The following is a 26,469-nucleotide window of genomic DNA, read 5'->3' as shown; positions in this document are numbered from 1 at the left end:
CAATGGTCATCTGTAGTACCGGCGCAAGGAGTGACCCATGAAGTGCTGTATGCAAGTGTGATGGAGCTTCAAAGTTGTAAAGTCCGGTATTTCTACCTAGCTAATAGCAAATGTGCCCAAGCAATTACCTTCGAAAGACACGCACAATAAGAATCGAGTTATCAATTGAATTAGCTACCCTGGAAAAAATAGTCTCGAAAGCATTCAATGTATGCCTCTCCCAGGCTCAAGCACTTCGCCGACGAACTCTATTCCTCCCAAGATGCCACGTGATTTGGCAATGAAGCACTTTGTGGAGGGAAATTGGTCAAACAGATTCATGATGTTGAAAATTTGGCCATCTTACATCAATCAGGTGCTGTGGTCCAGTTGGTCAAGACGCTTCGTTGTGGAGCAATATTCGTATTCCGAAGTAGCCCCGGTTCGAATCCGGGCAGCGCCACTTTCTTTTTTCATTTTGTCCTCATGTCACTCACATCCATCATATCAGAGCCACATTTTTTGCATGATATTTAACAGACGCTGTAATTTATCACTAGTTATGCATGTACTAACTGACTTTCTACTAAGGTTAAATCCACTACATGTTACTAGAATCATCCTTGCCATCAATAGGCATAGGACGAGGAGTGCCTTGAAGCCGTTCGATTAACTGATAAGTCGAGGCATAACGTAGTGGAGGGTTATATCTAGCTCACAAAGGTTGCGCACGATAATCACCATATAGCACGAAGCTCACGGGAGTAGTAGTCTTAATTAGACGTAGCTGTCTGGACGAATCAGGCGTATTATGTCACTGGAAGCAACCATGGAAGATGAAAAGCGACTTAGCAACTTCAGACCGACAACTAGACATATTATACATCAATCCGATCAACCTGAAACAGGGAATTATCGATGGCGGGATACTTACAAGGACGTCTTTGTGTTCTGCTTCTTCTCCTCGCCTCTCACTCTACCCTCTCTCTTTCACTTTCGTTCCATCGCATGACCGGTCATTCCTGGCTGCCTTTTTTACCGTATCAGTTAGAAGCAGATTTGTATAGCCGCTGCCTATGCTACAGGGAGTACTAGAAGTAAGCTGTCTTCGTAATATAAATCAACCCGACAAATTAATAATAAGATTACAAAGTGTACTCACGGTGATTTTTGTAGACTCTCTAATCTTTAACGAGCCCATCATGCGTAGAAATGAACGAAGAAAAAGCTGCAAGTCATTAACATGACCTTTGAAGTTTGTAAGTATGTGATCATGATGCAAAAAGACAAAAAAGAAAGTGGCGCTGCCCGGATTCGAACCGGGGCTACTTCGGAATACGAATATTGCTCCACAACGAAGCGTCTTGACCAACTGGACCACAGCACCTGATTGATGTAAGATGGCCAAATCTTTGACATCATTAGCAAGCATAAAAAACTTACGCGTTAGAATATGTTCAGCTAAGACATTCCCAGTGCCGCCGACCAACTTCTTCGAAGATGATATCTAGAAAGGTCATGAGTGTTGGCCGGGCATATCCACATACCGCATTATCCATTGATACAGGTCATCCTTGGGCCCAAATTTCAGTGAACATCCACTTATCAGCGCCTCGCGCTCTCTCTTCGGCACAAATATCTACAATTTACAGATCGGCGCCAATGTCGGCGCCAATGTCGAGTTTTTACCGAGCTCAGAGGCCACGGTTCTCGGCGATCCGACTGAAACAGAGAGGTGTCTCACTTGACAGTATAATATCTGTCAGGAATCTGGAACTTCTATCCAGACTTGTCGAGGTACCCAGAGTAAATGGGTGCTTATAGGCGTAACCGTGTCTGGTCACAGGATTATATTGAATACACACAGACAACGCGGGGCACTGATAGGCTTTATACGACGAGAGCAGTGTGTTTTCCAACTGCAAAATACAAGAGGATCCCTAGCCATTTGTAGTCCCAAGTGCGGAATATGAATTACACCTATATCTCAAAGCAATGCCACCTTGGATTCCGCGGGCTGGGAGGAGTTTCTTGAGCATTTTAGCAAGATTATCGAATCAAATTAAGCTGGCCCTGGCGTCATAGCATAGAAGAAGTCCCGGATCCATTTTGCTATGTTGCTCCGTCTGTTTGCCGCCAATGTCAAGGCCCAAGGGCGGGATCGGCTGCAACTGGTACAGCCCCCATGCCACAAAGTATCTGTTTGACTCATGTACGTACTATTGTGATCTACAGGTTTATTTCCATTCTAATTTAGCGCTGTATACTGGGTGACGTGGGCAATCAGCCTCATCACGTGGCACAAGGCGCTTAGGATACCCCTCTTATTACCATCCCTCAGATAGGTTACTTCCAATGTGAGCGACTATCGCTTGGCCTCTAATTTATTAATAAATTTACTTCAAAATGACGGAGCCAAGCTCCGTTGACCAAGCAGACTATACAGTCGCGTGGTTATGTGCCTTACCACTTGAGCTGGCGGCCGCAGAGTCAATCCTCGATGATCCCCATCATCATACACCCAACGATGCCCAAAGCGGCTACTCACTCGGAAAAATCGCAGGCCACAATGTTGTCATCGGCTGCTTGCCATCCGGAATTTACGGTACGAATGCCGCAACAGGGGTTGTTTCACGCACGCAATCCGTCTTTCCGAACATTCGATATGGTCTTATGGTTGGAATCGGGGGTGGCGTACCAAGCAAAGCCGCAGATGTTCGACTCGGGGACATAGTGGTGAGCAAGCCGATTGGAAAATTTGGGGGCGTCAAACAATATGACCTCGGAAAATCCATTGGCGAGGTGCATCTAAAGCAGACTGGAATGTTAAACCAGCCCCCGTCTATCCTCTTGACTGCTGCATCTCAACTGGAATCGAAGGGAATGAGGAAGCAGGAACTTGCTATTCTGGGGAGACACTGGAACTGTTTCAGAAAAATCCGGACATGGAAGCGAGATTCTCTAGACCTACAAAGGATGATCGTCTCTTCCGCTCAACCTATACCCATTCCGGATCAAATGACTCTTGCACTGATTGTAATATCGACGAGGTAGTCACCCGCCCAGCTCGTCAATCAAAGGATCCTCAAGTACATTACGGAACGATTGCATCCGGAAACGGTGTTATGAAAGACGCCCGTGAGCGTGATGAAATTGCAGAGAGATTTAACGTACTTTGTTTTGAGATGGAAGCTGCGGGCATCATGAATCATCTACCATGTATTGTGGTTCGTGGGATCTGCAATTATTGTGACTCGCACAAAAACAAGGAGTGGCAGGGATATGCAGCTCTTGTTGCTGCAATATACGCTAAAATGCTACTCAAGCTTGTGCCTGTGACCAAAGCCCAAGCTGAAATGAAAACGGATGAAATTTTGATGCTTCCATTTGACCGTAACCCACGATTTCTGGGGCGAAGTGAAGCAATTCAGCGGTTAAAGTCTCAAGTATTGACCAGAGATCATACGAAAGCCCGAAGAGCTGCAATCTCGGGTCTAGGAGGAGTGGGGAAAACCCAGGTCACCCTTGAACTCGCCTACACGATACACTCCCTAGACCCAACATACTCTATCTTCTGGATTGCCTCAACGAGCATAGAAACAGCAGAGCAAGCATTTCAGAGCATGTGCAAAGCATTGGGGCTACCGGATGGAGGTCCCGATGATATAAAGTCTCGTGTGAAAGCTCATCTTAGTTCTAAGAGAGCTGGATCGTGGCTGCTTATTGTGGACAATGCCGACGACCCTACTATGTGGCTAGAACCTAACATCAATTCATCCCATCCGCTCAAAAGCTTTCTTCCACAGAGCCACGAAGGCTTCATACTTTTCACGTCTCGGAGTCAACGACTTATGACTCAACTGGTTGGCCCTGGCGTTATAAGACTATCCGCATTAGATGATGCGTCTGCTGTCGATCTGTTCAAAAGCTCTCTGATCGAAAAAGAATTGACTGTGGACGAGGAAACTTCGATCGCACTCATACACTACCTATGTGGTCTACCATTGGCCCTTATTCAAGCTGCGAGTTTCATCAATGAGAATTCGGTGTCCCTTTAAAGCTATCTTTCGATCCTTCATCAGCAAGGGGATATGATGGAGTTACTAAGCGAGGGATTCGAGGACAATTACGGGTATCGGGATGCTGAGAATGCTGTCTCCGCTACTTGGCTGATTGCTTTTCGACATATTGAGAAATCAAATGCTCTTGCAACCAGGTTTCTTCTATTCTTCGCATGCATTGACCCTCGGGACATCCCGTTATCCCTTCTGCCGCCGACGGAAACAGTGCTCGCAAAAGAAAAAGCATTGGGCGTCTTGAAAGCCTACTCTTTTATCACCTCACACGTCGACGACAAATTTATTAGCATGCATCGACTTGTTCATCTTGCTACAAGAAACTGGCTTCGAAAGAACGAAAATCTTGTTAAGTCGACAATTGAAAACTCGGAGCACATCAGTAGAGTATTCCCCTCTTCTGACCTCAAAAACAGAAGCTTGTGGCGACAGTATCTACCTCATGTTCAAGCTCTGCTCGAAAGAAAAGAGCTCCTGCCAAAGACTAGGGAGGTGCTTGCTGAGAGTGTTGTAACGTGTCTTTGTGAAGATGGCAGATACAACGAAGCAGAAATACTCTTCTTGCCAATCCTGCGTAGTAGGCGTCAGAGCCTTGACCAGGGTGATCCAAGTCTGCTCCAGAGTATATTGCTGGTGGTATCTATATATAGGAACCAAGGGCAATGGACAGATGCCGAGGAATTAGTTGTCCAGGTGTTGGATTCCAGAAAGGAAATTTTAGGCCTTGAGCATCTTGATACGCTAAAAAGCATGGAAGACCTTGGCTTGATCTTTTGGAAACAGTGGCGATCGAAGGAGGCTGAAATTATACACGCCCAGGTTTTTGAGAACAGGAAAAAGATTCTCGGTCTTAGGCATCATGATACGCTGATGAGTATGTCGAACCTCACAGTGGTCATTTTGGATCAGGGGCGATTCAAGGAAGCCGAAGAGCTAAGCATCCAGGTTGTGGGGCTACAAAAGGATGTTCTAGGTGCCGAGCATCCTGATACATTAACGAGCATAACCAATCTTGCGTCGTCACTTTATGATCAGGGACGATGGAAAGAGACGGAAGAGCTTGAAATTCAGGTGCTGGAGCTGGAAAAGAGTATCCTGGGTGTCGAGCATCCCGATACGTTAATAAGCATGGCTAATCTTGCGGCGACATTTTGGAAGCAGGGGAGATGGAAAGAAACTGAGGAGCTTGAAGTGCAGGTACTTGAGACACAAAAGAATGTTCTCGGTGTTGAGCACCCTAGTACGCTGGGGACGATGGTGTCAACTTTTCGAAGCCGTGGGCGTTATCAAGAGGCCGAGCAGCTTGGAATTGTGGTTTTGAATCTCAAGAAAAAGGTTTTGGGCGAAGGGCACCCCAAAACGCTCATTAGCCTGGAGCACTTAGGCCTGACCTTTGGGAATCAAGGGCGATGGAAGGAGGCTGAAGCTCTTGAAGTGCCCTTGTTGGAATCATCTAAGGCCATTCTAGGTGTTGAGCACCCTCTTACGCTCAAGCGAATGCAGAACCTTGCGCGGACCTGGAAGAGTCAAGACCGCCTCAAAGATGCCGTGGCCATGCTTAAACAATGTGGGAAGCTACGAACGAGTTGCCTTGGCGAAGACCATCCCGATACGGCCGAGACATTATCAGAACTGTCTTCATGGAAGCAGGAATTGAGTGATCACTCTCTACTGAGAACCTGCTCACTGGAAGTCAACAAATCTTCAAGCGAGGGTGAGCCGAGCCACAATGACTGTTACTTTCCGACTCGAAATGTCTCGCATCTCTTTAAGCTGAGCAATCCACTTGTCGGATTCCACCCAATCCTCTCTTCCTTGAAGGCCTCGAATATTGCTACAAATCGTGGTCAGGATGATGACGATTTTGACTGAAGTTGAATACGGTCAGTATATGCCTCTGCTCTACTAGCTGCATTCCAGCCGCAATCCGTCACCCTGCTGACTTTGAAGTATTACAGATCCAGGATCTATGACGCAAAAGTCCTGAAAAATGGGTTGTGCCGGCTGATGGATCGATTGGTGAGTGCCATGTGGCCGTGATTCCGCTGGGAGAAGAGACGTCTAATTTTTGTTAATTTAGAGTGAGAAAAAGTATCGTTCCTCGACTTAGACGTCATGCCGAGCGAGAGTTGAAGCCCTAAGAAATGAACAGCCAAAGAGATTGAGCACAGAAGCGGGTATTAATGGAATTTGGAACTCTCCAGCTCTCTTATGTCCGTGATCCCTTTGTTCCCTGTAGATTTGATAAGTGTCTCGAATGAACAACTTGCTCTACGTTGAAAACCTCTGCTCTCTTTCAAAGTTTGACTTTAGCTACAGGACTCCCATATTGTCATTCTTATGAAACGCACTTAGAGCCATGCTGTTCAGAGTGAGGCTATTAGTTCTCAAGGCTATTTCCCGAGTAAAATGACCAATTGACAAAGAATGGCGAGTAACCTTCCTAGTTATGATTGCATGTTGCATTGACATTAGTTCATCCGTTTCTATTTCCCTACGAGGAGAAGTTTTGAAAGCCTTTTGGCTATTGCTTCATCTTGTCTTGCTTCTGAGAGAGCACGCGATGGGAGAGTCCTATTCCGGAATAGCTAGCGTGTGACAAACTTAAGTGAAGAGCAAGCCAACTATCTGCGCTCTTATACGGAGTACATATAAGCTCGCCCTTAATGGTAACTGTGATAGGGTATAATTTCCACCGAGCGAATCATAACGGGTGCTCAGCAACTAATGACAACGACTCGAGGAGTGGGTTCTGAATTCACTAATTGAACTGCTCTGTCAGCAAGTCGGTGCTGTGGTCTAGTGAGTATACCTGCAATCAGCAGCATGAATCAACCAATTCTAACCGACCTACTTTCAGGTGGTATGACGTCACGTTGTGGCCGTGCCAGCCCCGGTTCGATTCCGGGCAGCGCCATTATCTTTTTGCTTTTCTTTTTGCTTTTCTTTTTGCTTCTTGTATAACTCCGCCTTTTGGCAGGGCAGCGTGGGACACACAACCCGATATGTAACAATGTTACAGTTTGATAAGAAAGGGTAGCGAGATTACCAGGGCCAGGGGCGATAACCGTTGAGCGTCTGCCATGATTATTGAATAATCTATAGTTAGAAGATAAGGTACCCCCTGGCTTACAGAGGGGAAATGTCTATCAAACTTATAGCGCCGCCGATATCGAAGTCGTCCTGAGTGCATTCCATACCATGAGCATTTGCTCATTCATCTTTGGATGATAGAGCTCAGATTTGACGCTCCGAAGACCAACCCTGCCGTCGCCGGCGCCCTCTCCGCTGAAGACTAACTGGATGGGGATGGTTTTAGCGTAGCAATGCCAGTATTAATCGGGGCGCAATAACGGGACGCTGTGATAAGCTTTGGGACTAGGTTATTTCGAGTACGAGAATGTCAGTGCCACGCGACTCCAAACCCATGATTAATAATGTTGGTTTCTGACCCCAACACACTATGGTCAGGAGTCATCCGCTCAGGCGTTATTGGACCACGTTCATACCCCCCACAGATAACAGTAGCGGAAATATAGGCAGTCATAGTGTATGTTGTCGTAGGTAATCTGGCTTTATGTCCCCGAAGATTAGTGAGTGGAGAGGGACGGCCGCTTATCTGCGGGGTCATGTTGATATCCCAAAGAGCAATTCAATCCACGAGACCACCGGTTTCGGACATTCCCCGAAAAACGGGAATGGGTTTCATTTGATTATGGAATCCTCGGAGAAATTAAAAGCTACTGTTTACTAGGTCGACAGGGAGTAGGAGTCTCTCGAATCTCAACATCCCATACGCGTGCATGGGCTCCTGCACGTTGCAATGATCGGCGCTGGAGATGTGGAGAAGCAGGTAAGAGATCCATACCGACCCTGGTCAAATCCCCGCTACCCCCTCACGCTGAAAGACGGCCTGTTCAGTGTAAATGATGGATTTAATAGCCTCTGCTGGGTTCGCACTCCTTTGCGAAGGTCAAGAGCAGCGACGGACATTGCATCGGATCTAGGAAGATGTTTTATTCCAGGAACTTCGGCCTGTTGGCCGTACTGTCTATGATCTTGTTTGTCGCCTGGTTACCCAGCGCATCCACATCGCCGCTTGAATTCGCTATTCGAGATACCGACCACAACAATGGACAAGGACGAGCGATCGGCCCGGGAAAATTGGGTGCGGTTGCGACGGAGAATGCTATTTGTTCGCGGCATGGTATTGAGATGTTCGAGATGGGCGGTAATGCTGCCGATGCAGTGAGTACACCCTCTTGAGAAAGGAGTGTTTCTAGAATGCAGGCCCCGTGCTAATAGATTTGATAGTTGATCGCCGCACAATTTTGTATCGGTGTAACCTGTGAGTTTATCTGACAATCATGGTAACACATCAGGCTGGCCGAAACTAATCCACCCCCAGCAATGTACCATAGTGGAATCGGCGGAGGTGGCTTCATGCTTGTCCGAGCACCGAACGGCTCTTTTGAGTTCATTGACTTCCGTGAGACCGCGCCCGCTGCCGCCTTTCAGGACATGTATAAAAATAACACCGAGGCATCTATTTACGGAGGACTGGCAAGGTATGATCACTGGCAAATACATGTTCCCATTTGGGAGACACGCATTGACACGCTATAGTGGTGTACCTGGCGAGATCCGTGGACTAGAGTATCTTCACCGGAAATATGGCTCTCTCCCCTGGGCGACGTTGATGCAGCCAGCGATTCGGACGGCACGAAATGGGTTTGCCGTGTCTACAGATCTGGTCAAATATATGGGGCTTGCAGTTGGCGATGGAGAAGATTTCTTGTCGAAGGATCCGAACTGGGCTTTGGATTTTGCTCCCAACGGAACCCGATTGGGCTTGGGAGACACCATTACACGGAGGCGCTATGCAGATACACTTGAAACTATCGCTAATCGGGGACCGGATGCATTCTACACAGGCCCAATGGCAGAGACAATGATCAATGCTATTCAAGCAGCAAACGGAACCATGACTGTCGAGGACTTGAAGAACTACACTGTGGCGATTCGCAATACCTCGATGATTGACTATCGCGGATATAAGATCGCAAGTACGACGGCTCCTTCGAGTGGAATTGTTGCTCTCAGCATCCTTAAAATTCTGAGCACCTACAAAGGTCTGTTTGATTCGGAAAAGTCACTGAATCTTAGCACGCACCGGATGGACGAGGCGATGCGTTTTGGATATGGAGAGGTAGGTCTGCTCAAACTCTAAGGAATGATTTTCTATACTAACAACGCCGGCAGCGGACTAAACTCGGTGACCCATCTTTTGTGGAGGGCATGGACGAATATCAGCAGAACATGTTGAAACAATCGACTATCGATAGTATTCGAGGGAAGATTTCCGATTTTCACACCCAGAATGTGTCTACATACGACCCATCAGGCCTGGAAAGTTTGGAAACGTACGAACTCCTTTTAGTCAACACGAACACAACTAAATTGATTAACTGGCTTCCAGTCCAGGAACCTCTCATCTCGCGACCGCTGACCACACCGGCCTTGCTATCTCTGTGATCACCACGATCAATTTGTTCTTCGGAAGCCATGTCCTGGTCCCCGAGACGGGAATCATCATGAATAACGAAATGAACGGTAGGTGATCAGCGGAGTACACACGCAATCAAAAGCCGCCAACTAATGGATCATTTCTAGACTTCTCAATTCCTGGATCCTCCAACCAATTTGGCTATATTCCTTCCGAAGCAAATTACATTCGACCTGGAAAGCGCCCCTTGTCATCCATCACCCCGGCGATTGTCCTGCGCCCCGATGGCAAGCTTTTCTTGGTTGCTGGCTCTGCTGGAGGCAGTCGTATTATCACGGCCACTGTTCAGAATATCATTCATTCTATTGACCAAAAGTTGAGTGCAGCTGAGGCTCTTGCAAAGCCGCGTCTGCATGATCAGCTGGTTCCCAACCAGGTCACCTTCGAATATTCCTACGATAATTCGACTGTCGCTTTCATGGAGAGCCTTGGGCATAATGTGACATGGGTCGCACCAGGTCAGAGCACAGCGCAGCTCATTCACGTTCAATTAAATGGGACCTTCGATGCTGCTGGTGAGCCACGACAGCTCGCTTCTGCAGGATACTCGATTTAGAATGGGGGATGCTCGATATGTGGGGATGGTTTACTCATTTGGAAGCTAATACATATGTAAACAACCTTAAACGTGAATATATACCTGTAGTTATGTTGATGATTTGAAGGAGTGAATCAAGAAAAATATAGCCTTGATCACAAGAATAATCTTTCGAGTTATGTTCTTGAGTTCATCTTGCGTTTAAAACTCACGGCTGCAATTCTCCCAACCATGGGCTCGCAAGTTTGGAGGTTTGCCCTTTGGTGACGCGACGGCCATTTCCCCGAGGCATCCTAGCGATAAGCCTATCGCGACTTGGTCTGTGCGCGTTGACAGCTCGGCGTGCGGAGTTTCCTAATTTTTGTTGGACATGTCTGAAGCCGCCAATTCCTTCTTTTTGTCCTATTACACGTTCATTCAGGGCTGCGGAACCTCCCACTCTCTTTTATGACACCCAATTCCTGTACCATTTTACTCCCTCGAGCCCCCGACCTCCGCCTCTTTCAATTCAACAACTCACCCACCAGACCATGCTGAAGCCCCCTCGACCTTCCCCAGATTCGCCGCCATCCAAGTGACACTCAAAGACCGTATGCTTGCTTGACGCTAATTATATCGGGATTCCCCAGACTGACCTTTTTAAGTCAACCAGGTTGTGGTGTGACTGAATCTGAACCGACCGCGCTCATGCATCCTTCACTTCTATCCCCCGCCATCTGAACAGCCGCGAGAGCGCGAACATTACCTGCGAGATGGCGTCTCCAGCCGACTTTTCCATCGTTCCACCTCCTGCTTCCTACCCCACCGAAACGTACAAAAACTACAAGGTCTTTCCCGACTTTGTCGAGGAAGCTATGGACAAGATTCTATCCGAGGAAGCCCGCCTTGAAGAGTCGCGAAGCAACGACTGGCCATTCTACTCAGGTGCTGATGGGTCTGGAGACTCACCAGCTTCTTACAAATTACGAAACGGGGCTGCCGATAAGAAAGACTCACCCCTGTCGACACCTAGAGTGATGACGAAGAGCAGGGCGAAAAAGACCACCAAGTCCACCAAGCCAAAAAAGAAGCGGTCTGCGGCCAAGAGGGAGATCACGGTCATTGATCTTCGCAGCGATGATGAAAGTCCTTTGCCGAAAGATACGGACATCGATCACGATAAGCACGATGAGCTCCAGGACCCCCAGGACCCCCAGGACCCCCAGGAGAGGAATGTTGATGTCAATTCCCAGGCGGTTGCTACCATTGAGGGCGATTCTGACGACACATCGGAAATTTTTGATGCCATGGAAAGTGGAGTGGGCACCGTCAATGTGAACATAATCAACCCGAAGACTGTCCATGTGAATATTGTCAATGCAAAGACCGTCGAATCCGGCCCTATGCATGTGAAGAATATCGAAGCGAATGTTGCTGCCGGTGATAGGATTTGTGTATCCGAAAATGGAGTGAGGAACTCAGGGGAAGACTTCAAAGAGGAGCAACTCATCTTCTCCTCTGTCACAGAATCTGTGAAAGGGCATGTGCTGCATTTTATTGTGGCACACCCGTTCATGTCTCAGTTCGTGCAACCCGTGAAACGCTCTGCACGGCGTCAATTTATCACGGACATGTGCAAGGAAGCTCTCTCAAAGGGAGTGGATCCTGGGGTGATCTGGGACTTGATAAAGTATGTGCGCAGGCTATATCTCGATCGTGCCGGTGTCCGTGCGGAACCTCTTGCGCCTGGGCTTGAGGACATTCCCTTCGGAGAAGAGGTTGACGATGAGCCTGAGTCGCATTCCCCGTCTCGAAAGAGTCGCAAACGAAGCCGCAAGGAGGGGTCTCCGAGCCCGAAGAATAAGAGAAGCAAGAGACATCTACTTGAATCCCAAAAGGCCCCGCAGCCAGTCACAGTGTCCGAGGTCATTGAAATTGCCGATGATGCCAATCCACCATCTCCCGAGCTTCCAAATTCTCCGAGCTACACGAAAGATGAACAAACTACTGTTTTTCAAGTCCAGAGCACTCCCGACTCGCCCCTCAACGCCATCGTTACCGACGGTGACGAATTCCCTAATGGGGTTGTCGAAAATCATTTTCTCGAAAGCACACCTGAACTACCATCTCATCTGCTTGATGTTCAGGCCCAAGAGAACCATGAAAGGACCACCAATGTCCAGGTCGAAAGCACGCCCGATTTGCCCCTTGAAACAGGTGATGCCACTGTATCACAAACTGCAGATACCCTTCCGACAGAGGACCTCATTCAGCCGAGTGTCCCGATCGAAAGAACGATTTCTGCCGACGATAAGAAGGAAGGTCTCAAAGACGCCCAAGAAGCCAGCAATCTCCCAAGGGCGAGAGACTCTGCGAATGACGAGGTTGTGCCCGAGGGCCTGCGCAAACCAGAAATTCCACCAGAGACCGCAGCAGACAGAATGCCCGAATACTTGAATCCAATAATGGCTCTCGAGCAGAACAAGAATCATCCTGACAATCTTTCGAAGAGCCAGAAGAGGAAAGCAAGAAGACAACAACTCAATAAAGCCCCACAAGAAGAGAGAACTACTGAGACGAAGGATAATATTCAGCCGACTCCTCCGCTTCAAAAGCTTGTCGCTTGTGGCGTTGGTGATGCAGCTCACAAAACCTCTGAAGCTGGAACGAGCGTGAATGTCGAATGCTCCCCTGGCAACTTGGATGTATCAAATGATCTACCTGAGGCGGTGGCCAATTTGATCCAGGAGAACTTATTTCCTGACCTACCTTCTGTGCCGACCAGTAAAGCCACCACAAAGCTGTCGAAGAATCAGAAAAGACAGGAAAGAAAAAAAGCGAAGCGGGAGAAAAAGGCGAAGAAGAATCAAGAAAGGAGGGAAAAGGAGCTGAAAGCGCAACAACAGCCCACGAACTCCTGGCTCAAGCATCGCAACATCCTTCATTTACAAGACACCCCGGCACAGGCACTGCAAACGAAGAAAAATCAAGCTCACGTGCCTTTGTCTAAACCACTAGCAATAGATCCCGAACCGAGGAAAGAAAGGAAACGGAAAGAGCGCGAGCACAAACGAGAACAGAAGAGAGAGCGGAAGCGGAAGCGCGAATCTTCAAAACTCGAAACGAACAGCAACACCATTGACGATGGTCAAAATCAAGACGATCTGCTTGCAATCGAGGCTCCCGAGCTTGGCGAGCAGGAGCTCAAAAAACAAGCCAAGAAAGAACGGAAGAAAGAGCGCAAGCGTCAGGAGCGGTCTTTGGCGTCGCATCACGATGAGGGCGATGTGAAAGACGATGAAGCCACCCCAGATATTCCGTTCCTAGATCGCTCAAATGAGTCTCACGAACTCTCAAATGATCGCGGAGAAGATGTGGTATCTTCAGATCACGACGAGCCAAAGGCCCGAGTCTACATTGCACGGGAAACACCTCGGCCTGAAAATACTGTTGCGAAGAAGTCGTTTTCACCATCGAGCACTCAGCCACAGACCCCTGTCAAGTCAACTCCTCAACGCGAGGTTGCTGGTGTTGAGTCAATGTTAATTTCGACCCCGTCATCGAGTGCTTCCCGATCGAGATACGGGCCCTTGTCACCTGATCCAAGGGAGTGGGACACGGATTTTTGATCTCCAGTGATTTGCGAGGGGTGACACCCAGCGATGAGGTGACCTCCAAATACTTCTGCACAGCACCAAAGACCGACATTCCTACTTCAAAAACAAATACAAATGCAATTCTGGACATAGCATCTCCATTACTGGACATGTCACCGCCTGCGAAGAGTCGGAAGATCCTGGAAGAGCTGGATCTAAGTTCAGACTCCTCGTTGAGTGACCCACCTAGCGATCTCGATCTTGATCTCGATGATGATCTCGCTTTGTATCCCACGCCCAAAATCTCGCCTTCGAAAAGTCCGCATTTTCTGCCCCCTGAGAGTGCTTCGGGGCCTCGCACTCCTGTCAAGCACACTAAATTCCTTGAACCTGAAATCTCCAAAGATCCTCGACCCAAACGACCCAAAATATCACCATACTTTCCCAATTCACCAGATCCTCCCCAATCTTGTCTTCCATTCCCACCTATCGATGCCCCATCCTTCGGACTCGTTCAGGAGCAACTTGCACATGAACCATTCAAGTTGCTTATTGCCACCATTTTTCTGAACAGAACGCGAGGTGGTGTTGCTTTACCCGTCTTGTTCAAAGTCTTTGAACGCTATCCTACTATTCATGCTATGGCTTCCGCCGACCTGACGGAGCTTGTGTCTATGATCCGTTGTTTGGGGTTTCAAAACCAACGAGCTAAGAAATGCATTGGCATTGCGCAACTCTGGCAGACCGATCCCCCCGTCAAGAGCAAACGATATCGCAAAATTCATTACCCCAAGAAGCTGGATGGTCGGGATGTCCCAGCCGATGAATATCTCGATGATGAAGATCCCCGTGCAGCTTGGGAAATCGCACATTTACCCGGAGTCGGAGCATACTCCTTGGATAGCTGGCGCATCTTCTGCCGTGATGAGCTACGAGGTCTAGCTAAGGATTGGAAAGGCACCGATTCGGATGTGCATGGCTTTGTCCCCGAATGGAAGTCTGTTCTCCCGCAGGATAAGGAACTGCGTGCTTATCTCACTTGGATGTGGCTCAAGGAAGGATGGGTTTGGGATTGCCACTCGGGTGATTTGACTCCGGCCGGAGAGAAGACACTACGAGCGGCACGGCGAGATGGTGTGGCGCACGAGGAGGATGGGAATTGGGTGTTGCAAACATCCCCAGTGAAGAAGGCGCCGAATGGACTGCATGTGATGGACTAGTCACTGAGCACATACGTTGTAGGATTGGGAGATACAAATTCTTGTTTGTTTAGCTGTTTGAATGATACCCTCTCCACATAAGGACCCCAGTCAGTTGTAACTTGATCCTGACAGTCTTAAAAGTTGTCTAGATAACCAAAGTTGGAACTACACTGAACTTCAAAATCATGTAATCATTCATGCGTTGAAAGATAAGTCGAGAGATCATGTTTGGACTACATATAGGTCTGCTAGAAGAGAAGAGGGTATGTGACTGGCCCCGTTCCTCCCCTCTATTGTTTCAGTACGCAGATGCTGTAGTAAGGCCATTGTCAGGTGACCGACCATACCACCACCTTCTCCCCGACCTCGGGTTATCCTCTTCGTTGCAGCCCGAGGTGAATTCATCCTAATCTCACCAGAAGCATCGGGCGTCCATGCAGCTGTCCCCCACGCCAGTTGAGCGGGGGCCAAAAGTATTATCCTCCATTCCGACCGCCACTCCACCGCATACCGGTCCCCTCTGTCCACGCTCTTTCCCCAGGCTGTTTCATGCATCGTACCTGGACGTGAGCTTATTTCACTCCGCACTGTCTTATTCGAACCTGCTCGATCGATCGCCCAGACAGATAACGGTCATCCATCGATGAAATGCCCAAGCCCTTCCCGTAGCTCTCATGCGATCGACATAAGCGCTGTGCCACTCCGACCTTAAGCGACCAGTGACAAGTCACACCTGCCCAACTTAAGCGCCAGGCAGCACGCGCAGGAATTGGAGACGAAAATAGGAACACTTTCCCCCTCAGTGGCGGTGCAGTATCTCATCCACTCAGCCTTGCCTGACACAAGGGTTCAAGACAGCACAGACGAGAAAGAAGGCTACTGTGAAGTAAACGAACTGTGACAGATGAACCAGCGGGCCCAAAGTTACCTGAAGGGGTCCACCTCGTACGGCTAACGCTCCCGCTACGATTTCTCACGAGCCCGCCATGTTTTTTCCGGTGAGACCTAACAGCGTAAAGAGTCGGAAGCCCAAGTCCTCCTCCACTACCTCCAACAAACAATCCCAACCATCAACAAATCGAGCGTCCCAAGGACGGACCTCCCGCACGTCAACCAAGGAAACCGAGCCCGAAGAATCCACGGCTCGCTGCTCGACTTCCTCGACCTCCCACACTCCTCCCCCACGACGGTCCTCTATGCCTGGCCTCGACGCCGCGAGTCGAGCGGGAACAGCCTCGTTCCTGGAATCGAGGTCCAGCCTCCCATACCCTTCCTTCTCCAAAGCGCATAGCAAAGAAGATGTTCGCCACCACGACATCCCTACCCCAGACCCGACCGACTTGACCGCTCAGAAGGAAAATGGACCCAGTCACGACCGCACCGAGAATAACCATGCCCCTCCCAGTCCACCATTGACTGGTCTCGACCAGGAATCATCTCAGAGGGGCAGTACGGCCAGCAGGCAAGATGATAAAGAGGGGGAAAAGCCCAAGGCCAAAAAGGCAAGCATAAGGATCAGAACCGAGGTGAACAGGTCGTCATCGAGCCTTCGATCGAAGAGAGATGATTCAACCAAGTCTAGCAAGACGGCGAGGGCAGATACACCAAAGTCAAAGTCATCTAGGTCTGAAAAGGAAGCTTCGTCGCCTCGTGCCAGTCACAGACCATCAAAGGCAAAACTCTCCGATGAGAAAAAGCTACCCAAGCGATCGAGTCGCTCGACGTTGTCGCCCTCTCAGTCAACAGTTCGCGATGTGGGCGGAGAATCGACCGTTGGATCTGATGCTACCTCCATTGCTCCTAATCAACAATACACTGTACCACGGAAGGCAATGACCCCGCCGATGAAGCCCCCCTCTCGCAATCAGAACCGGTCGGCGGCCTCCCACCGTCATACTCCCAGCGACGACTCGATTGATTATGGCCGACCTGTGATGCCCATTCCAGGATTCGGTGCGCCGCCGCCTCCTCCACCTCCGCCACAGGTCCCTGTCACCATCCCGAGGGTCGACTATCTTCTTCAACATGGAGGTCTTGATCACCGAGTGCCGCGAACATTGCTTCCTGTCCCAGCCACGTCCGACCCTTTCTCTCAATCCGCCACTCAGCCTCAGCTGGCAGCTGCTAAGGTTTTTGATCAGTTCAGTCACTTGCTAGATGATTACCAAAAGGTCATGAGCAAGAACGGATCTCTGGCCGTCGCGACTGGATACCGATCTGTTGCTCGTCGGCTGCTGGATCGTCTGGAGACCGTTTTCGCACGTGACATTTCATCAGAGCCATGCAACTGTCTTATGTGTGAGCGTGAAGACAGGGAGGAACGTCCAGAGGGTGTGAGCTGGGGGGAGGTGTTGGAGTTAGTGTCTGGACGTCGCGAGTTGCCCATGTGGCCGCCGTTTATGATGGTTGCATCCACCGTGGATGCGGGATCTCCTGGCGAAGAGCACATTCCCATGCAGAAGCTTGATGTCGACGTACCCGAGGAGTACCGCGATCACTTTATCCGCCAGTCTCGCAAGACCAAGGTCGCGGTTGACAAATGGCTTTCTGAGCAGACTGACTCAGCGAGCAGTGCACCTGAAGAAGTGGACGATGAAACCTTGACTTTTGCGATGCTCACACATCTTGAATCTCACCAACGCTCCGTGTTTTGTGCTCTCCTTGGAATCAATTCCTCAACTCCCGTGCCGCGTGCAGATGATGAGAAACCTCGACACCGACCGTCGCCACTCGTGTCTTCTTCGCAGGCGATTCAGCGACTATATCGCCTTCCATCTCTCCCGCGCGACCCGGAAACGGCCATGTTTATGTTAAACAACCCGGGTCTGCACCACGTCTTGGCAACCCTTGCTGCTATTACAGATGACGAGTGGGAGATCCTGATATCCGGCCGATTTGACGGGTTCCTCCGCAGCGGTGTCGAAGATCCCGTTCCGGCCACCAATCCCCGCTGGAGTGGCAGTCGCTCCAACACGCCATTCAGCGCTGCAGGAATCTCGCGCGGTCCAACACCCAACTACATGGACAGCAGCTTCCGGCCCGGAAGCCAGCCCAACGGAGGCCCGAATTCCCCTGCTTCATTCGGAGGGCCGATCGCGTTGGATGAGGAAACGGAAATCGCCGCCTTGGCTGAAATTGAACGCGATATCTTCCTCGGAATGGAAGCTCTGGAAGATGCTTTCGAGGCACTCCACCTCAAAGCAGAAGTTGTCCGCCTTGCACTGCGCGAACGTGGTGCCGGTCTCTCCGTCGCCAGCCAAAGCCGACGAGGCTCCTACGTCGAAGCGCGCCTGGGAACCCCAGCCTCAGCTTGGGAGAGCGGCACTGAAGATGATTTCCTCATGGATGACGACCGCTCCCTGGCCCCCGACGACTCCGCTAGTAATATTAGCTCGAACCGTCGGCGCCGACCCAAGCGACGCACCGAGCGCCGGACCCCGGCTCCAGTCGAGGAAGAAGATGAGGAGGAGGACATGGTGCATGTTAGTCGCCGCGACAGCCGAAACTCGCGGCGGAGATAGAGAAATGTTTCTTCGACGAAGGTTCGCAAGATTTTGATTTACGGCCTTTCATTTCTTTTTTAAGACGGCCAAGTGCAAGTTTCAGGATTGCATGCGAGGTGGATATATGATTGCATCGGGTGCTACGGATTGATGAACTGATGATGATACCCACTGCCTATCCCCCACTTTCCCCATATGATAATGGCTTTTGGCCTGGTGCATTTTTGACGTTTATGATGATTTTGTTTATTTGGTCCCCTCTTAGCTTGTTCTTTATGATACATGAATGTCATGAGTGGTCCTTGATGTGAATCGTTGACCTAAAATGAATATCAATCAAACTCAGTTTGGATGTTTTTATACAGCGAGCTTTATTGTAACGTACGGATAACAACATTCGAGGTAAGCGAAAAGACTGGTTATCATTGGAGGGTATACTCCAGCTATGAAACTTCATCTATCACTCTATCTAGGCATTCTCATAAACGTCTCCTTGACTATCCTTCGACATGGAGTTCTTGACGTATTCCTATGTGCATTACTGAGCAAGGCATACGCTTGAATACTTGGTGGAGACTTTAAGAAGGCACTTTTTGTTGGCCCCACCACAAATGTCTTGAGGTTTATGGCTGATAATAAGTCGCCAAGCGGTTTTTCATCATCGCTGGCTGGGCAGGGCTGACAAGCGTGTGCCTAACGCCCTGTCAGCCTCACTGAAAGTTAAGTTGGCAGGATCACAAGTGTGACGCTGCCAAGGACCAATCAACCGATCGGAGCTTAGTTCTACGCCGAAGGCTTGATTAAGCGACCTTGTCTACCCTACATTTCCAGAACAGTGGGACTTGGCCTGCGTCTCGCGGGTTGACAATTTGCCTGTTTCGCATGGTAATGGAAACGATGCTTCCAGGCGGAGTCACGACTCAGTACGTGGACCGCTGGGTCGCGCAAGGTCTGTTTACACCAGAGAAGATACTGGACAGATTCCTAGAGCAGACGAACACCTATAATATCAACACGGAAGGTCTTGAAGCGACTTTCAACTCGGTGGCTACCGAAGACGAGACAGGAATCAAACGTGTCGACGAGAAGGGATTTACCAAACTTCTCACACGTTCAAGTGTTCTGCCCAAACACCTCGCGGACGTGGGCTCCATCATTTTTCGAAGTTTACATTACCTTTCGATATACCCCTTCCGCTATGAGCATCCCTCAGCACTCACTTTGAGCGAACTAACTCGAGCACTCCTTTGGCTGATGCCATATGACAGGGGAGTCACATTCGAATCATGGGGTGGTGGCTGGTGTGAATTCAGCCCAGCAGACCATAGAAGACTCATTTTTCAGAGTCTAGCTACGGAACGAAATGGCCACAAGCTACCCCATGATGCTGATGAATGGAGAAGAGAGGCCCGTCGTCGCGCGTATGACTTGCCCGATGAGAAAATCAAATCAACCCTTTCACAGCTAGGGGATCCAAATTATGACGATTGGGGAGATGAGTTGTACCATGATCTTCTTAGTGTAGTGATGACTGCTCAGCCGAAGAGAAGTCTTCCTCTAGCGGGGGAGCCTCGCGATGCTTTTCGTCCTTTGGCGTTGCGACTGCATGGAGAGACGCCTCCTCGACTTTATGAGTTTACTATGCCAACTGAGAGACTGCGGGACATTGTGCGGCTCATGTTGTACCACAGCTTTGGGATAAACAAGTTGGACTGTTTGGTGGGCACTGGCGAGCTTGATGAGGTTGCTGATTGCGTGACTCGGACATTCGCGCAGTATTCTGATGTTGGGATTAATTGGCCCATGTTCGATAAGGGCTGTAGGTCTGCGGTACGTGAATCGGCTCAAAATTTGGTTGTCCTTGCCTGATAAACACTGAGTAATCTGATGATGACATGTAGCCATTTCTTCTAGATGCTCTGCATGATATCATAAGCTCTCTCTTGACCGAACCGTCTCATCTCGAAGCGAATGTGCTGAAGTGTCTGCATCAACCTGGGAAATTGTTCAAAACCCATATTCTCTTCCAACTCAACACGATCTTCAAGAATGACCTGATTCTCTGGTTCGAGTATTTCAAATTCTCCTGGAATCATGATATCCGACATCACCCGGTCAGCACATCGGAACTAGCGGCAATGATCGAGCAATCGGAGGATCGACTTCTCATTCTTGTGTCTGGAAAAGGCACTAAAACACAAGACAAGTACCTTCTGGGCATGTTTATCCCATCTCCAAAGCAAGACTGCCACCGGATCCAGCCGAAGCAAGGGGAGAACTGGCCAATATGTTCCCTTTTCGAGCTAAGCCCTATCCAAAGTGTTTTCGAGGCGAACCTAGAATGTCCTACATGGACGCTCAGTGGAGACGAGATATCGTTCGGAGACCCAGAAAATGGAGTCGCTCTGGTATTGAAAAATGGTCTTGGGAAGGCATCATTTACGCAAAGCTTGAATGGTCGGAATGAGCCGATACAGGCCGATTTTCTGGCAAGGCAGCTTTTCTATAGACCTGGAAGTGGATGGAATTGAGATCTGCTATGAAGATACCAGTAGCTCCACAGAGGAGAGTACTGATTTGGATCAGCATAATTGCGGATCCGAGACTACGGAGTTGTAGTCGATCGGATCAGGTCCAGCCTGCACGGTCGTACGAAAGCGGGCCATGATTGTGAGCGTTGATTTCATCATGCGTGTCTTCACAAACTTCGATCGCTCGTGCAGATATTGAACTCTCCATATCGTCGGTTTTACTGTAGTATCCGGATCAAAACTTTGACCACTTGTTCATGCCGCTGAAAAGTTGGTCTAGCCGATCATCTCCGTTGACAGTTGCTCGCCGCCCGGTACGAACTTTAGTATTTGCAGATCGTCATGGTTGTTCAAGGGGAGTAGCATCGTCTTCCCATGATCCACCGGCCGTTTAGCACGGGCCAAATCAATAGTATCGAATTTAGCCTGACCATGGGCAGAAGTAAGGTTTCCTGCCGCTACCGTTGATGGTCACATGTAAACAGAACGCGGAGACGGAGATCTAGACGTCGCCACTGCTAGCTAGTAGCTAGAAAGGCGTAAAGCGATAGTTATTAACAGTAACTGAATAAGCAAAGGGCCGGGGTCAGATGGAGATCGGCAGTTGAGCAGCATAACTTTGGTGGTACATAGTTGGATCAACCACAACTAGCTGACTCGAGACAGCCTGCAGGATTCGGCAATTTCACTGTACGGCAAAGCGCTGTGAGCACTAGGTCGTTCTTGGTATTTGGACATTTCAACTGAGACATAGGGACAAAATAAATACATATCGTCATTCCTATGTACATATCTCAGCTCCTCATCGCAGATTCTGTTGGTCCCGAAGATCAGGTCCCAGATCGGGGGTCTCCGTGCACGGCACAGGAACCATCAATCTTGTGATTGAACAGGTAATTTGGTGGGAACTAGCCATGTAGCAATAATGTCTCAAAAATACCAGTAGTTAGTTCAAAGAAGCTTACAAACTAGTCGGTCATCGACATCGGATTTGCTTGACCTCTTCTTTAATCTCCGTGTTTGCAAGTGGAGGACTGATCGCAGGACACGGAGCACAGAACAAAGAGGGTCAATGACGGGCCATTGAGTGTGGCTTTCGCCAATGGCGTGGCCATGTGGCAACCATGCAGAGAAAGCAAGGCAACTCTGGTACAAACTCTCCTTGACAGTTCCATGGTCTTGGGACTTCGATCGGCAGGCCGAGATGTGCCATTAGCAGCAATAGGCAAGTTAAGGAGAATACATAGGAGGACATACATACTGTACATACAAAGTACGGAGCGTATACCCAGTACAGTAATGTGCCCTGCGGTTTGTAGACCCGGAAAGAACCATGGAATTTGGTGACCCCCACTAGGGCACGAGTGGTCCCAGACTCTCAATGTCGGTATCGACATAAGCATCAGCCTCAGCCCCATGGAACGCTCGACAAGCTTCCCTGTCTCTTATACAGAGACGTCAGCAAACATCCAACTAGTCTCTATATATCAAGGAATCCTGCGAGAGAGCTAACTTCTCGGCGGAAGATGCCGCCTAACAGTCGGTAAAGCCGAGCCTAAAGTCCTTGACTGCTCCAATCCATTTTGTGCCTCTCTGCCGCCCCTTTTTAGTAGTAAGGCGCCACTAGAGGTTAAACAGGAGCAAATAATGGTTGACAAACCACCACAACTCGGGGCGCACATTCCTGAGTTTGGACGGCTTGATTTTGACTGCAATCTCCAAGATCGCTGCTAACGCCTCTAGTGCGCGACGGCGTCAATGTGTACTCATCCTTCGCTGGTTAAGTCTTTGTTGATCGTATCCATCGTGACCCCAATGCCCCATCATGTCTCCATCTACTAACCACGCTAGTTATTTGCCTCCATGCATATCTTAACCCTTCCCGGCCACTTGCTTTTTTCTTCATCCTCGGCACATGGCCAACCGACCAGCCGACGCAGGACTGCGTTGTTCTGTGGGGCTTCGAGATCTCCATTGACACTTGCAAATACTGCAAAAAATTCCCGAGGCGGCGTTGAGCAGACTTGATGGCTCCGTTGATGTGCGGATCTCCGCGCAAACTTTGCGGACCACGCACGTTTTGCGACCGTAACACAAGTTTAAGTATGTCTGGAAGATTTTTTCTGTGCATTCTGTGCATTCTGTGCAGCAATCACCAGATTAAGCAATTGCTGCTTTCTTCCAGGGCTCACGATGGTTCAATGGTTTCGCCCAGAAAGACGGAGGATCAATGACGCAGCGCCCCGAGGTCTGGGCAGAGTGACCCCTGACCCGTGGGTGGGTAGCTGGTTTCAGTCAAGAAACAATCCACGGTTGCCCTGGCCTCTAGGGTTCCATTCAATGGAGTCAACGGGACCACCAGCTGTGTTGCCGGTCAGTTCGATGTGGACACAAAGCTTATCCTAGGTCCAATGGGCACCGCCGTCAGATCAAAATATTACACTATCATTGAATCATCTTACGGTTTTCCTTTCGAGTATATACGAGGTGGCTATACGATCGACAACTCTCTTCTGGAATGCCCCTTGGCAAGAGCACATGCGAGTCACAGGGAACAAGATCTCACATTTGGAGATCCTCCCCTGAGGCGGTCGGTCACCAGAAAGAGAACGGATCAAAAAGCACTAGTCTGTTGGTGATTCTGCGGGGTTCGGAGGACGCACGCAGTAAGCCCCTAGGAGGCTAGTACTAAGTAGCCACCAGTGCTGGACTACCGTTGGCTACTAGCTAATTAGCCTTGATTCCTTAGGGAATCGCCGCGGACGATCAATGCCCCCGCCCGTAATAGCCACGGAGCATCTAACCCTCTCCAGTAGGCTGAAAACTGCGCTACGACCATTGATGATATTATTATCACTATCACCATTGATCTCAAAGCCACGGCCACCACGGGCTTGGTCATCGAGCACGCGGTGAACCTTGCCCGTGTCTTCCGCTAGCGTTCCAGAAGCCTCGCCCCTGCGTCGGAAAAACCTGAACTAGTTGATGGTGGCCTGATCTGAGTGGACGGAACTTGATCAAATGGGTCAGCGCGGAGAGAGAGTTTGTGGCGCTGTTGTAAGCTTACATCTCAATACAAATAACGTGCATCTTTTCTAACGACTTTGCTTTCCTCAAATTCAGGCTTATTTATTGGTACGGCATGCAGCCGCACCGGACCGGCGCTTCCCCCTTTTCGGTAGTTTGCATGCCGCGCATGTAGTAGTCGTACACTTATTACGGAGTAGTACTAGTCTTTTTCTCCGTATTGCTTGGACGATGATCTTGTGTGGGTTTAGCCGTCTCGACCAAACTCTGACCCTCTTGTCGTAGAGAAATCTTCATACAACCTCCACTCTGACCCTGGTCAGACCATCAGAGAGGGGTTATGGGCGCCTGGAGTGGGGGCAATTTTACCATAATTCTGGGCCTTTGCAATTATTACGGAGTCGTACGGAGTAGTGGATTGCAACTGTTATGGATCTGTTTGCCCCAATCATGGGTATCAAGCTAAATCCCCCACCACGAAGGCCCTAACGGAGATGATCCTCTCGCAGACCCAGACCAAAAGTTCCAAAAGTCCCAATTCTGTGGACCACTACTGGTCATTGACGGGAGAAAAAAGCCTGTGTGATTTTGTCTTCTATCGTCTATCCCCTGATTTCTATTGCTTTTAGAGTTCATTTAGCCTGACAATGCTCTGCTTATGGGTTCTTTTCCGTTGTCTCGGATCTGAGCACAATCAACTTTAATAATCACATCCCGCACATTCTATTCTTTGTTGGACAATACCCACGTCCCTGTCGTTCATTTCACCCCTCCTCCCCTGCAAGTCGGTTAATCTGTGGATGAGGCCCAAGCGAGTAAGCCACTCACAACGGATCAAATCACCATCCTAGGCGTACTTAACTGGTAGTACTGGCATTTTAATCGGCGTACCTGGATCGAAATTTGATTCCCCGAGCCTTGCTCGCCGACAAAACCCCCACGGTGCGGTTCAACTCGCATTTTCGAACCCATCTAGGTGGTGGTTCGAGGAAATTTTCCAGGTCTTTCGATTGCCTTGGAGGCATTACAAGATGTCTTCGATGCTATTATACACTCTCATGCCGAGGGGCCAGTCCTCTGGCGGTGAGCTGCTACCACGATTAACCAGCGATGTTACACTGGATATCGACCCATTGCCCTTGGCCCAGCGGAGAGGCCTCATCGCAGTCTCGGTCATGGCATTCCTCTCCTTTATTGCCACCTTGTCTCTGCTTGGTTTCATTACCTATCGACTCATTTTCTGGAGGAAAAACTACCAGAGATACATCGGTTACAACCAGTATATTATTTTGATTTATAACCTGATTCTGGCTGATTTCCAGCAAGCCCTTGCCTTTTTGATCTGTGTGAAATGGATCGCTACCGATAAGATCAAGTCTGGCACGGCAGCATGCTTCCTCCAGGGCCTTTGGCTTCAAATCGGAGATCCTGGCAGTGGACTTTTCGTGCTTGCCATTGCATTCCACACTTTTTTGCTGGTCGTCTGGGGCCGAAAGATGTCTCATAAGGTGTTCGTTTCCTTCGTCATCGGCGTGTGGGCATTCATCGCTATTATTGTGATCATTCCTCTGGCAGCATACGGTGCCGATGTCTTCGTTCCCTCCGGCGCCTGGTGCTGGATTAGTGAAGAGTATGAGACAGTCCGTCTGTGGACTCACTACATCTGGATCTTCTTGGCCGAGTTCGGTACAGTGTGTCTTTACGCCGTTATGTATTTCCAGCTCCGACGCCAGATTGCGGCTTCGTCTATTCTGGGAAACAGCCAGCTGGAAAGTCTCAAGCGTCTCCGTCGTGTTGTTGGCTACATGACTATCTATCCTATCGTCTACATCGTTCTTTCGCTCCCTCTGGCTGCCGGTCGTATGGCTACGGCAAATGGCAACACTCCCTCCATCACTTTCTTCTGCTGTGCCGGTAAGTCAATCTTTTTATAAACTTTCCCTATCGGGAGTATACTCAATGAGCCATGACCGCTGACATATCCAAAGGTGCCATCATTACTAGCTCCGGTTTGGTCGACGTCGCTCTATACACCCTCACTCGCCGCAATCTCATCATCGATTCCGAACCCAGCCAAGACCATTCTTACAACAAGTTCGCCAGCAGTCGTGGCCGCCACGGGGAAAACCACCTTACTACGATCACAGCTGCCGACCCCAAGACTCGGACCAGGAATGGTGGTCTTAACACCGAACTCGACCGTGACGGCTCTACCGATAACATTGTTCAGCCGGGCGTTGAAATGGGCCCAATGGGCAAAGTGTACCAAGAAACCACCATCGAAATCACCACCGAGCCTGCCTACCCGTCAGAAGCAGCCAGTGAGCGTTCCAGCAAAGATGACTTCAATGAAGCCCCATCGCGGATGTGGCGACGATAATTCTTTTCTTTTCTTGGGCTTTAACGATCAGCCATCTAATTGATCCGAACACCTGCGAGACATTGCTCAATTTCCACGCTTGTCCTCGCCTA

At 49.4% G+C, this 26,469-nt stretch overlaps 8 protein-coding genes across 8 annotated transcripts; all 8 read left to right on the top strand.

The window, feature by feature from the left end:
- Positions 1-2,385: 2,385 nt before the first annotated feature.
- On the top strand, positions 2,386-4,037 carry N7473_010733 (5'-methylthioadenosine/S-adenosylhomocysteine nucleosidase; the record flags this gene model as incomplete). The annotated part of the gene is made up of 2 exons (XM_057156672.1): positions 2,386-2,905; positions 3,034-4,037. The coding sequence occupies 2 exons, from the start codon at positions 2,386-2,388 to the stop codon at positions 4,035-4,037; spliced, it is 1,524 nt and encodes a 507-aa protein (XP_057005327.1).
- A 768-nt stretch (positions 4,038-4,805) lies between these two features.
- On the top strand, positions 4,806-5,927 carry N7473_010732 (uncharacterized protein; the record flags this gene model as incomplete). Its single annotated transcript, XM_057156671.1, has 1 exon — positions 4,806-5,927. The coding sequence occupies one exon, from the start codon at positions 4,806-4,808 to the stop codon at positions 5,925-5,927; it is 1,122 nt and encodes a 373-aa protein (XP_057005326.1).
- Positions 5,928-7,878: 1,951 nt separating this feature from the next.
- On the top strand, positions 7,879-10,177 carry N7473_010731 (gamma-glutamyltransferase; the record flags this gene model as incomplete). Its single annotated transcript, XM_057156670.1, has 8 exons — positions 7,879-7,908; positions 7,998-8,303; positions 8,370-8,403; positions 8,464-8,623; positions 8,682-9,264; positions 9,318-9,478; positions 9,535-9,668; positions 9,729-10,177. The coding sequence occupies 8 exons, from the start codon at positions 7,879-7,881 to the stop codon at positions 10,175-10,177; spliced, it is 1,857 nt and encodes a 618-aa protein (XP_057005325.1).
- A 734-nt stretch (positions 10,178-10,911) lies between these two features.
- Positions 10,912-13,767, top strand: N7473_010730 (uncharacterized protein; the record flags this gene model as incomplete). Its single annotated transcript, XM_057156669.1, has 1 exon — positions 10,912-13,767. One exon carries the CDS (start codon positions 10,912-10,914, stop codon positions 13,765-13,767), a length of 2,856 nt encoding a protein of 951 aa, XP_057005324.1.
- Positions 13,768-13,904: 137 nt separating this feature from the next.
- Positions 13,905-14,954, top strand: N7473_010729 (uncharacterized protein; the record flags this gene model as incomplete). The annotated part of the gene is made up of 1 exon (XM_057156668.1): positions 13,905-14,954. One exon carries the CDS (start codon positions 13,905-13,907, stop codon positions 14,952-14,954), a length of 1,050 nt encoding a protein of 349 aa, XP_057005323.1.
- Positions 14,955-15,922: 968 nt separating this feature from the next.
- On the top strand, positions 15,923-18,457 carry N7473_010728 (uncharacterized protein; the record flags this gene model as incomplete). Its single annotated transcript, XM_057156667.1, has 1 exon — positions 15,923-18,457. The coding sequence occupies one exon, from the start codon at positions 15,923-15,925 to the stop codon at positions 18,455-18,457; it is 2,535 nt and encodes an 844-aa protein (XP_057005322.1).
- Positions 18,458-19,321: 864 nt separating this feature from the next.
- Positions 19,322-20,970, top strand: N7473_010727 (uncharacterized protein; the record flags this gene model as incomplete). Its single annotated transcript, XM_057156666.1, has 2 exons — positions 19,322-20,269; positions 20,341-20,970. The coding sequence occupies 2 exons, from the start codon at positions 19,322-19,324 to the stop codon at positions 20,968-20,970; spliced, it is 1,578 nt and encodes a 525-aa protein (XP_057005321.1).
- A 4,058-nt stretch (positions 20,971-25,028) lies between these two features.
- Positions 25,029-26,377, top strand: gprC (the record flags this gene model as incomplete). Its single annotated transcript, XM_057156665.1, has 2 exons — positions 25,029-25,911; positions 25,986-26,377. 2 exons carry the CDS (start codon positions 25,029-25,031, stop codon positions 26,375-26,377), a joined length of 1,275 nt encoding a protein of 424 aa, XP_057005320.1.
- Positions 26,378-26,469: the final 92 nt, after the last annotated feature.

The sequence above is a fragment of the Penicillium subrubescens genome, assembly GCF_028828155.1.
Source record: "Penicillium subrubescens strain IBT 31985 chromosome Unknown utg000007l_segment0_segment0, whole genome shotgun sequence".
In the NCBI taxonomy this organism is placed as follows: Eukaryota; Fungi; Ascomycota; class Eurotiomycetes; order Eurotiales; family Aspergillaceae; genus Penicillium; species Penicillium subrubescens.
This window is presented reverse-complemented; position numbering and strand designations above follow the sequence as displayed.